At 30.7% G+C, this 12,533-nt stretch overlaps 1 protein-coding gene across 3 annotated transcripts in view; it reads left to right on the top strand.

Moving 5' to 3' along the window:
• The first annotated feature begins 541 nt into the window (after positions 1–541).
• Positions 542–12,533, top strand: part of LOC123013838 (FERM, ARHGEF and pleckstrin domain-containing protein 1-like) — a 32,212-nt gene continuing 20,220 nt past the window's right edge. Inside the window, exons 1-3 of one of the 3 annotated variants that reach the window (XM_044412666.1) lie at positions 559–670; positions 1,068–1,205; positions 9,470–9,712. In XM_044412666.1, coding sequence (XP_044268601.1) covers positions 9,509–9,712 — 204 coding nt within the window. In that variant the 5' untranslated portion in view covers positions 559–670; positions 1,068–1,205; positions 9,470–9,508. Of the gene's footprint in view, positions 671–1,067; positions 1,206–9,469; positions 9,713–12,533 lie in introns of all 3 variants that reach the window. The other 2 variants (XM_044412667.1, XM_044412665.1) reach the window with 2 other exon arrangements.

Raw genomic sequence — 12,533 nt, 5'->3', positions numbered from 1 at the left:
TTAGCTTCAATGACGCGAAGTTTGACGCGAACTTGTTTCCACATGTCAATGCATCGACATGAAGTTGGCCGACGCTAAGGCGCTAAATTTGAACATAAAACTATAATAAAAGTCTACAATTCACACACATACACAAATTAATCAAAAACCTTTGCAGTATTATAATTCTAACGTAACAATAAACTTAAATAAAGTAGTTATAACGTAAACAAAAAAATAAACAAATAGCACAGTGATCTATGCAACCAACAATACAAATTTGCAATGAAATTAATCGTTTTAATTGCAGGCTTGTTTTTTAATTAAACTGTCACATATGCTTTTCTTGCGTATTTCCTCTTTCAAGTTTTATTTTATCTTATTATATTACATGGAATTGGTTATGCAACCAACAATGCATTATTTTTTTTGTCCAAAATTGGCGTCCAAACTGGCCCAAGTCGTCCACAGTGCCCATTTCCACCCATGAAATTGACAATTAGCCCCAACAATTAAATTTTCATCTCCTCGTGCTGGTTCGTCCCTCTCCGGTTTCTTCTTCGGTCTTTCTCTCGTCAGTTTGTGGACTTCAGTTGCCTTGTAATGGCAGGTGTGTTGTTGGGTGTGTGTGAAAGTGCAATAAACAATCAGTACATTTAACCGGAATATCAAACCTAACCGTAACATGAATGTAAGTAACCGAACCGAACCTTTCCATCCATCTGCCTCACAATCTGTGAGAAAAAATGCACCGAAAACTGAGATCAATGACCATGGGTGGGTTGTACGGCACAGATTTTTCACCGAGTCGACGTGCCTTTGTGTTTCTGTCTTTTTCCAACAGCGGGTCGATGGGTGATTATTTAGTGCGACGTGTCTCTGGGAACGCTGGGTTGTTATTACGATGCAAAATGCATTTTGAGGAATTAGAGGTGGCTTGAGGTGGTGCGTTTTTTGAGGATTTTTCTGGAAAATGACGGCTTTCCGTGTTAAACAAACAATTCGTAATTGTTTGTTGGGAGTGATTATTTTTTGATTTATTACACTTTTGTTTGGGATTAGACCTCATTTTCCGTTTTCCGGACCAGTTTTAGGACCGAATTCCAGGGGCGCCGGTAGCATTCTTCACGGCTCGTTCGTTGACACACATCTACAGAGTGGTGGAAAAAAGTGCCCCGTTTTAAACTTGTTTTTCCCGTGTGGGGAGAATTTTTCGATGTAGATGAGTAAGTTACATAAATGTATCTTTAATAATTCATGGGGCATTCAAGAATGAATTTACAATTCCATTACGTTTGGAACTGTTCATTTTGTTTTGTTTACTTTTAAAATTTATTTAATGTCATCATAAAATTTACAAACTGAAGTCAGGGTGATTACGCAAGAAATATTATGACTGATGAAAGAAATTGATGAGAAAGCATGTTGTGTGTTTGAAGGAAAATAAAAATTCACAAAGTAATTACAATTCGTCCAAGGGTATCCGATAGTTATTATGATAGTAACGGTTTTTTCCTTAGTAATTTTCTAAAACTCATTTCTAATTGTTACTAGTAACTAATTGTCTTTTTATTAATTTGAAAGAAAGAATTGTGAATTTGTTGAAAAATTTTAATTTTGTTACGACGTTTAACAGATTATTAAATGAGTTTAAAAAACAAATCTAGGGTAGAAAAGCTTTATTTCGATTAGGTAATAATTGTATATAGAAGCAAATATCTTTTTATCTTATCAGAATGGTTTTATTTATCTTTTTCTATTTGAGGAACATAATTGAGATGTTTGTTGGAAGAAGGGTAGAAAATGGGTTGAGATTACTTTTATTTGTTTGGTACATAATTTCTCAAGCTAAATTTTATTAAAAAAATACACAAAATGAGTTTTGTGAAATGAAGTTGAAATAATCTAAAATACAGGGTGATATAATAGTCATGTCATCTCGTGGGTGGTGATAAATAAGATCCAATCGAGTTAAAAGTTCCATGACAAAAAATAGTTTGAGAGTAATTCTTAATAATATTGATGATCTTGTATGTTTTTTTTTATAATTATTTAATAAAGGTACAATAATTTTTCCAATAAAAGCCACAAATAACATTAGAGAGAGTTACAATTTGGGATACAGCTTCTTTGTTTCCTTTTCTAATAGCCTGTAGCAAAAAAAACATGGAAAATAATTTTTCGAACAGAAACAAATAGAGTCAAAGTGCAAAATTGAAACTCTCATAACTTCGAAATTTTTATAGATAGATTTTTTTTACATTTTTTCCATGTTCCTGGTATCTTACCCTACATGTTACGTTGGTCCGGGACTTTTGACACACCCTGTATATCTAATCGACAAATTGAAAGACTGCGATTTTTTAAATGATCGTTTTAGTCGAGCGAAGCTCATAAAAGGTACGCGAAATCTACATACTTTTATTCTAATATCAGAAAATAGAATAAAAAAATATAGAGAATACTTTTCCTCAATCGAGGATTTTGTATTTATTATTGATATTTTTTGAAAAATAAATGTTAATAAGTTATTGGAAATTGTGTTTTCTATACAACAGTTTATTAATGACGGTAATTGGTGATTTTTCTATTTAATTTTCAAGGAAACGTTACTTTCAGGCGATCTTAGGGGATCAAAAAAAATTTGTTTTTCAGCCATTTTTAAAACGTCCGTCTTGAAACTTATGTGAAGACACTGTAAAAATATGAAAGTTTTTACATAATTTTTTTGAGAATTTTAAAAACCTGCGTAATTGTTTATTTTTTTGTTTAAACAATATATTTTTAAATTATTTGTTATTAACAAATTTTTAGAATACATGTATTATCACGTCCATAGTGTAGCAACTTCTTCTATTATTAAAAAAAATCGATTTGTTCTTTAAATAAAAATTATTTTTGTTACGAGGTACTTACATACATTGAAAAAATAAAAAACGGTGGAATACGTGTCACTTATTTTTACACGTTCTATAACATATCTCAAATTTACGAAAATCAGAAACAATGAGTTTTAAAAGTGATCGTTTTGGCATAGATTTACTCAAGAGCCTTTTTTCACAAGATATATCTCTTCAAAGTTAAAAAATATTTAACAAATTAGCAAATTCAACAATAAATTTATTTAATTAATATGGAAATTGTCAGTTCTGTTCTTTTCTAAAAAAAGGCTTGAAAAAAAACCTGCATTCATTTTTACGTTGAGCTGAAATTCTTCTATCACCGTTCCTGAGTTGTACCGACACTTTTGAATCACTCTGTATTGTAACACAAATTATAAATAAATGATTCATTTCTGTTGAAAAATGTTTGTAATTTTTTAACGGGACCTCTAATAAATGTTTACTCGTATTATCGATTTCGAAGAAAATGAAATTACAACCCCTCGAAACTCAAAAATTCACCATCAAGCTGTAAACCTCTTTAACTTCCCAATTCCTCGGGGACAAGCCTGGAAAAGTATTTCATCTCGTGAAATTCCCAGGGAAATGGCCATGTTTTTTGAAGTTATTCCCCCAAACACTGGTTGGTATAATTTGTGCAAAATGTCTTGTAAGGTGATACCAATAATCATAAACAATGTACACGTGATACTTCAAGGCCAATTCACACTGCACCATTGTAAATAATCGCAACAATTATTACGCAACGAAATGTGTTCCATGAGGGATGTTCTACGAGCCAAAAACTTGTAATTCGGACAAAAGAGTGCAAATGATGTGTTTTTGTGACCGAGAAACCAGACGCTTTTCAAATTTTATGTCGAGACGACGCGAATTTTATATGTTTTCCGATCGATGCAGAAAATGACCGAAATTGGCGTGACACGAATGACAAAAAATGTGCTAAAATGATCAATGGGCAGGTTGGGTTTCACTCCGTGGGTGCTTAATGAATTATTTATGCAATAATCCTTTCAGTTTACAAAATTCCTTTCAGCTCCGAACCCGATACGACCTCCATTAGCTCTAATTTTACCACCATTTAAACGCCACTTTGAAAAACAAATCGAGTTGAGATTGAGTCGTTTTTTGATTGGGTATTTCAGTAAATAAAACCTGGTACATGTGGCGAATTACCGGAAATGCGCCAAATTTAGACGGCGTTTATAAATCCTGAAAGCCGACAAAATGGAACTTGATCGTAATTACCTCGACGAAAATTGATTGAGGTTTGACACAGGGAACTTAAAATGAGACGTGTTGTCAAACATTTTTCATTTACGCCCTAATCTGTGCCCAGTGGCGCAAAACAAGGCGGTTTTCTTTCGTCACTGACTGAATGTGAAACAATTAAGTTGACCTTAAACTACGCAAATTAACCTTTGGAAATTGAACAGAAACAAGTTATTAAGAGTGGACGACTCGACATATGGGAACTTGTAAAGGGGCCACGTCAAATTTCCTATTTACATCATTAAAAATACATTTATAAAATATTCTCAAAATATTTTTCCCTTTTTTCCACCTAAACGAGTCGCAGATGTGTCTAGTTTCGCATTGTTGCTATAGAAATGCACGTAACTATGGTGACAAAAAGGTGCAAAAATAAATGTTGTCATAGTTACAATACAATCGCCAGTGGCGGGTAAAAAAAATCAACTTTGATAACGTTTATTTTTTTATAATTCAGTTTGAAATTAATTTGAAACGAGTTTTAACCAATGCAATAAACACGTTTACAAAATTAATGATTTTCTCGTGAATGAATTTCCACCCCTCCGTGTCATTTCATTCAGTCATTCCTCACATTCCGTCCTTGTTTTGTATCTCCCGAATCAGTCATTTCGTTACAATTCGGAATGTAAAATTTGTTTCATAATATTATGTACTACTCCAAAAAAAGGAACAAAAAATCTTCCCAATCTTTTTTGGTGATTTTTGAAGGGCTGTAACTCATCGAAAAATGGTTGGATTTAGATTTGAAAAAAAACATTTTTTTCTTTAGGAAAAGAGTGCGATTCAGTCGAAGAGTTGAAAAGGTTGTATGAGGAGAAGTGTAATTAATTTGTTAAATAAATAATTCTTTCCTGAAGTTGTATTTACTTTTTATCCATTAAAACACAATAAAACCTCTTTTGCAAACAGCAAACAAAAATTCATATCTTTTGTGTTTCTTACACTACTCCAAAAAATTAAAGGAACAAATAAATTTTTTACATTTTTAGTGATTTTTGAAAAGCTGTACGAGTAATTCATTGAAAAATGTTCGTATCTAGGTTTAAAAAAAAACATTTTGAAGCTTTAAGTTTCTAGTTTTGAGATCTTTTGGCAAATATTTTTTTCTGTGCTACGGTTATTACGATAAGTAATTCTAAGTAATAGCACAAGAAAAAAAATTCTAAATTTTTATGGTTTTGTTTTTGATCTAAGTCAATTCATAGGCCCACAACCCTGCTAATTTTTAAATCAAACCGATTTCTCGGACCGATTTATCAAAGTTTTGCAAAAGAATTAAAGGAACAATTGTTTCTGAACATTGCCTAATCTTCATCAAAATGAAAAAAACAATTTTTTTCGATTTGTGAACAATTTTGCATTAGTTTTTGACACTACCCTTATATTCTCTGTGTGATCATTGGTTGCTGAGATATCGATGATCAAAGACAAGAGGATCCTTTTTCATTTAAAGTCAGATATCTCAGCGACAAATTAACGTAAAGAGAATATGAAAAAAGTATATTAAAGGTGAACAAACTTGCTATCCGGCCTATGCATTGACTTAACTAAAAAAAAATTCCCCACGTCTGTAAACCAAAAACAAAAACATAAAAATTTATATTTTTTTTCTCTCGCTGTTACTTAGAATTGCGTGATAACTGTAGCACAGAAAAAATATTTGCCAAAAGATCTCAAAACTAGAAACTTCAAAGTGTTTTTTTTTAATCTAGATACGACCATTTTCGATGAGTTACAGCCTTTAAAAAAACACCAAAAAATTTAGGAAAATTTTTCTTTAATTTTTTGGAGTAGTGTATTTATCTCATATGAATTTTTCTTGAAAGAAATTGCGGTTAAAACAAGCATAATGCACAATGTCGGGAAAACCCTTGCATTATGAATGGATTCCAAAGTCACGTACTCCATAACTCTGGGTGGATTTTAGGGAATTCAACCTGAATTATGGAGCGAATATTTAGCGGGGTTACTGAACGATCAAGGGATTGCTCTCGATTGACAAATAACCAAATTTAGATTGAGAAATTGCGTTTTTTGTTCGTTTTCGAATAGAATTTTATCGGATTAGCACGATGACAAACCGACGAGGGTGTCTCAGAACTTGCGCCCCAGAGAAAAGGAACATGGAAAGAATGTTTAAAAAATTCTGTCAAAAAATTTTGGCATTTAATTTTTGACATTTGACATTTTTTTATGTCTAATTAATGATGCTGATGCTCTGGCATGAGTTTTTTTTTTATAATTATTTAGTAAAGGTACAAAAATTTTGCCAATAAAAGCCATAAATAACGTTGAAATTTAAATTCAAAATTTTCACAATTCTGTTATCTTTTTACAGCAATTATTTTTGTTTTGTTACAAAACTGAAAATGTAATAAATTTTTTTGATTTTTCTAAAATAAAATATACTGATTAGAAATTTTTTTTGTTTATTAGACTGTAAAAATGCATCGAACTCATGAATGTACACATTAAAAGTTTGTAAAAACAATACTAAATAAATTAATTGGTCAAAAACCTATTGTGTTTTCTTACACTTGGTATAAGTCGTGAAACAGAAGTCTTAACGCTTATAAACAAACATCACGCCCCAGTATCGTAATTTGTGTTGAGATTTTCGAAAGTTTTTATTAATTTAATTGGTGCAGTTAGTAGTGCAAAATGTTGAATGCTCTTTTGTGACGTTTGTGGATAAAAATACTTTAGTAAACACCACGTTTTGCCAACTAAAAACTCTTTATTAGGACTTATTTTTCATATTTTTTGTTGAATTTTTTTAATTTTAATTTTTTATGAAGCTAAAATTGCTGTCATATCATTGAACAAACTTACAATTTAGGATACAGCTTCCTTGTTTCCTCTTCTAATACCCTGTAGCAAAAAAACTTTGAAAATTACTTTTCCAACAGAAATAAATAATAATAATAATAATAATAATAATAATAATAATAATAATAATAATAATAATAACTTAAATTATTACTTAAATTAACAGAGAATTTCTCTTCAGATATAGGTATGTCTTTTGGAGTAGATAAATGTAAACTCCTAGCAATTAATAAAGGTCATTTTATAAATTTAAATTATTTGACTGAAAATAATGAAAATATTGAAAGCCTTAATAAAATTAATGATTTATATAAATACTTAGGTTTCAAACAGTCAAATAAAATATCACATAGTAATATTAAAGAAACACTGGTAGATAGTTTCATAATGAAGTCTAAACAATTGCTTAAAACTCAATTAAATTCAAAAAATCTTATGAAAGCTATAAATACATTTGCAATACCAGTATTAGTTTATTCATTTGGAGTCATTAAATGGACAAGAACAGATATTAATAACATTAATATCAAAATCAGAACACTGTTTACTCAGTTTAGAAAACACCATCCAAAATCATCCATTGAAAGATTTTCTTTATCAAGAGAAAGTGGAGGGCGTGGTTTTTTGAATTTACTTAATTAATCTTGTAGACAAATTTCCTCACTTAGGAAATATTTCTTGGATCAGAGTAATAATAATATTTTGATCAGGGCTATTTGTTTGAGTGATGAGAATTTTACACCATTGAATTTAAGTGATTCAAACATAAATGAAACAATTATAACCGAAAGTGTAACTATAGAAAATTTAAAAGAAAAATTTTTACATGGTAGATTTTTCAAAGAAGTAGACAACAGCTACATTGATACAAAAGCTTCTCACTTATGGTTAACAAAAACAAACATTTTTACAGAAACTGAAGGTTTCATTTTTGCAATCCAAGACGAAGTGATCAATACGAAAAATTATACAAAATACATAATCAAAAGTAATAATGATGATCTTTGTAGACTGTGTGGAACACAATCAGAAACAATTCAACATCTCATCTCTTCCTGTCAAGTGTTGACTGCATCAGATTATAAAGTTAGGCATGACAATGTGGCCAAAATAATTCATTCTCAGTTAGCTTTTAATTCTGGCCTAATTCAAAATAAATCACCTTACTATAAATATAAACCAGATTCGATTCTAGAAAATAATAATTACAAACTTTATTGGGACAGAACAGTTTTAACTAGTTTGAATATAACAGCTAATAGACCAGATATTATTCTTATTTCTAAAACTGAAAAACATGCATTTTTAATTGATATTGCAGTTCCAAACACTCACAATATTCAGAAGACTTATCAAACAAAAATTTCTAAATACATGATCCTTGCTAATGAAATTAAAAACATGTGGAACATGAAAAAGGTCAAAATAGTACCGATAATCATTTCCGCAATTGGAGTAGTACCAAACAATTTAAAAGTTAATCTTGAACTTTTAAAATTAAATTCAAATTTAATTATTGAGATTCAAAAAGCAGTCCTCTTAAAAACTTGTAATATTGTTAGGAAATGTCTCAATATTAACGAAATTCATAATAACATAAATAATAATTTAATTAATAGTAATTCATTAAGTTGCGAGGCGGAAGATCTGTAGTGACGCTAGATTGGGAAATTTAGGGGGTTTTWCTTWRATTAATCTCATTTCAAACAATTCATCAACATCATTACTTGATAGCAATATCCGTAATGGTGAATCTTGCCTGACTGCAGGTCTAAACCGCCGGGTCAGTGGAGTGTAAAGGTTGTTGAAATTATTTGTCAGGGAATTATGTCTTGCATAATCGTCTGTCAAATGGTTTCTACTTCTTTTACCGGGTCAAATAATAATAATAATAATAATAAAATAATAATAATAATAATAATAATAATAATAATAATAATGAGATGCCGAAGAATGTCCCCATATAATCAAACCATACTCTAAATATGTCTGAATTAATGCATAATAACTCACTCAATTTTTTCTGAGACACAGTTGGACATGTTTCGAACTAAATATATGTTTTTACACAGCTTGTTTGCTACATAATCAACATGATGTTTCCAAGTCAAGTTTGAATCAACATATACAACCAAGAATTTAGTAAAGTCTAAATAGAGTCAAAGTGCAAAATTTAAACAATTTTTTCATATTCCTGGTATCTTATTTTACTTGACATTTTCTGTTTTTGGTCTATTTACCAAACACAAAGTGCAAAATTTAAACTCATAAGTTCAAAATTTTTATCGATAGAAAATCTTACATGGCATTTTTTTCTGGGGCACTGTGTATTGAGCTTTTATGTAAGTTCCAAATGTGGTCTTAGCAGGTGCAGCTTTGGTTGTAAAAAGTTGCAAACGGTTGATATTTTAAACTTGTAAATATTTATTTAGCGTGTTTAGTGTTTTCGCAATGTGTATTTAATATCAAATCTGCTTTTCTAGGGTTCAGCATAGGGGCGCATCTTTAGTTTTGGTTCAACGATGGATTCAAACAGCGCTCGTGGTTCCACGGGTCAGCTCTCGAGTACCGGAAGTACCGGTGGCGGCATGCACCACTCCCACTCGACTCCAGCGGGGGTAGACGGTGGCGCAAGAACACCCCCAGCCACGCCGAAGAAGGGCGGAAAAATGCTCGCAATTCGAGTTCAAATGCTCGACGACACTGTCACAATGTTCCAAGTTCAGGTCGGTTTTGGTGGCTGAATTGCCATGAAACGGTAGATTGCGTCCAGTAATTATAATTGGAAAGGAAATGGTCATAGCCTTGAGTGAAAAAAACTCAGTTCGGAATTGTATTTGTTCTCGGGTTTTATTTTTAGTAACGCTATTTGTTTTTGGTTCATAGCGTCTTCCTGTGTCTTGAGCACATAAAATGACAGATAAACAGTGGCAGAGAGGCGGCGTAAACATAGTCGAATGGTGCAGACTTACCCGAATCAATATGTTCCACACGGGTCTTTCTCATTTAGAAAGAATTCTAACTATTAATTGCAAATAATAATCTAAAGGCTCAGTGGCGTAGCCAGAGGTAGAGTTTAGGGGGTTTACCTATGTAAAACATTTCGGGCACTCATTTAAAAGTTAATTGTTATAACTGTCTTTATTCTAAGCAATCACGCCTCCCGCAGTTTCTTTGTTCTAATGCAATATATTCATGCAATAGTTTCATACAATAATTTAGTGCAACATTACTTCTGTTATGAGTTGGAGAGTAATAGATATATAGACAATTGGAGGAAGCAAGATAGATTATACAGGGTGCGCCGGAACTCGCGCCCCATGTAAAGTAAGATACCATGAACATAGAAAAAATTCTATCTATAAAAATTTCGAAGTTATGAGACTTTAAAATTTGCACTTTGACTCTGTTTTTGTTGGAAGAATAATTTTACAAGTTTGTATACGTAATCATAATAACAACAAATTGTTTCGATTCGTTCTGTATAGTTCGTCTCTCTCTTACTTCAGGAAACCGTAATTGATTGCACTAATTTGTTTCATGTTGCGTAAAATTATTGTTATATTGTATATTATGTATAGATTTTTCATATTTTTCGCTTTTCAAACAACGTTTTATACACTTTTCTGTGTCTCTTTGACCTCTGGGAATGCATTGGGTTAAATTTTGAAAATGTCAATTTTTCCAAATTTTTCAAAAATTAATTTTTACGTTTCTAAAATGTTTTATGAGATTTTTTATGTCTCTACGAAGTTCTAGGTTCAAATTTAAAGTTTTTAATTTAATTGTACATATAACTCAGTTATCAGTTGATAACTTTTTTGTGTTTAGTATTATTGAAATGCAAACTAAGTTTTCTGTCTTATAAAAAAAGCTCATTGTTCTACGACGAACAATTTTGAAGAAAATTAAAAGAAAAGTACTCGCAAAGGCAAGAATAATCAAAATCTATAGTCCAGTATAACTTATACAAGTAAATTGTTTGCTCATATTGTAAAATTTTCGATTTTTCGAGAAAACAAAGTATTCATTTAGCAAACATTTTGATTTATTTTAGATAAATAAAAAATTGCGTGTTTAAGATAAAAATAGTATATTTAAAAACAAGTGTTGCAAACACTCTCATTGTGTTACGAGTGTTACAGTGAGGGTTTGTAACACGTTTTTTATACAGTTTTTTTCTATTGAGCGGTTTTTAAATTGAATTTATTATTATATTTGACAGTTAAATTTTTTGTCATTTGATGTATGCTTGAAAATAGTTCACATTGCTTTAGTTTCTCACAGTATGCAGAGTCAGTGATGATAAAAATGTAGCATAAAAAAAATAAAAAATTTTGAAATAATGAAAAATTGCTGACTTAAGCGGGATTCGAACCCCGAACCTGAAGGCGGGTCCTTATGCCACTCCACCATCACATCCGCCGACAGTTTCAATGTTTTAATTCAATAAATTCATACAGACTTACACAAAATTTTTCAAAAATTCATTTTTTGCATTTCTACAACGTTTTTGTACTCTTCCAAGTTTTTTGAAAGCCCAAGAGTGCAAATCGTTCAATTCTGAAGTTTTGAATTTTTTCGATTTTTGTCGAAATTTTAGGCGATTTTCGGCCTTATTCTTAAATTTATTACTCATTATTTCAAAAACTGTGCATCGTAGAATATTTTAATCATCATATTTAGCGCGTAATTTTACTTCGAGAAAACCATATTTCAAGCGTTTTTACGACTTAAGGTAAGTTGACTATTTTTACGATTTAACTACCGCTCACCTTCAAAAACTCAAAAAATTCGTAATTTTTTAAACTTGACCCAATAACATTTTATTCACTTTTTTGAGTTTGTAAGACCTCTAAAAATGTAAAAAAACGTTATATGGATCAGTTTTAAAGTTGAAAATGTTTTTGATTTTTCTCGAGATTTTGTCTATTGTCAATAACTTCGGACTTATTGATAATAACCTTTTATGTTTGGTACCATTCGAAAGAAAATTTAATTTTCTATCATATACAAAAAAGATCAGTGCTCTATGATAAACAGTTATCGAGAAATTTTCTGATAAAGTCAAAAATATCAAAAATAAAATTTGACTATAACTTCAAAACTATTACGAATTTTGCAGTTTCCTTGCCGCCATTTGATTTCCCGGAACATTTTACATATGTTACGTCAAAATATTATATCATTGAGGTACAATTTTTCCGCAATTTACAAAATAAAAAAAAGTAAAAATTAGTTAAAAACTTGTGTTTTTGAACATTTCTCAGATTCGATTTAAACCTATCTTATCCGATAGATTTTGACACCGTTGATTACGAATTTGCCAAACATTTTGCGCTATCTCCTTTAGTTTCGCCGTAATCGGCGTTTAAAAATTAATTTTTTTTGCGAGATGTTGACTTTTTTAACTCTGATTACGATGGTGTTGAGCTCTAAGATTGCTCTAGTAGAGTAGTAGTCTAATAGGCTGTAATTGTCATTCAAAAAGTAAAAATTTTCAAAATATTAAAACTTTAACACTTTGCTTTAAATTATTTAATTAAT

Source organism: Tribolium madens, unplaced genomic scaffold (genome assembly GCF_015345945.1).
Source record: "Tribolium madens isolate multiple individuals breed KSU strain unplaced genomic scaffold, Tmad_KSU_1.1 Scaffold_96;HRSCAF=242;Tcas5.2_LG5, whole genome shotgun sequence".
NCBI classification, from domain to species: domain Eukaryota; kingdom Metazoa; phylum Arthropoda; class Insecta; order Coleoptera; family Tenebrionidae; genus Tribolium; species Tribolium madens.
Note: the sequence above shows the minus strand (reverse complement) of the source record. Positions and strands in the feature narration are given on the sequence as shown.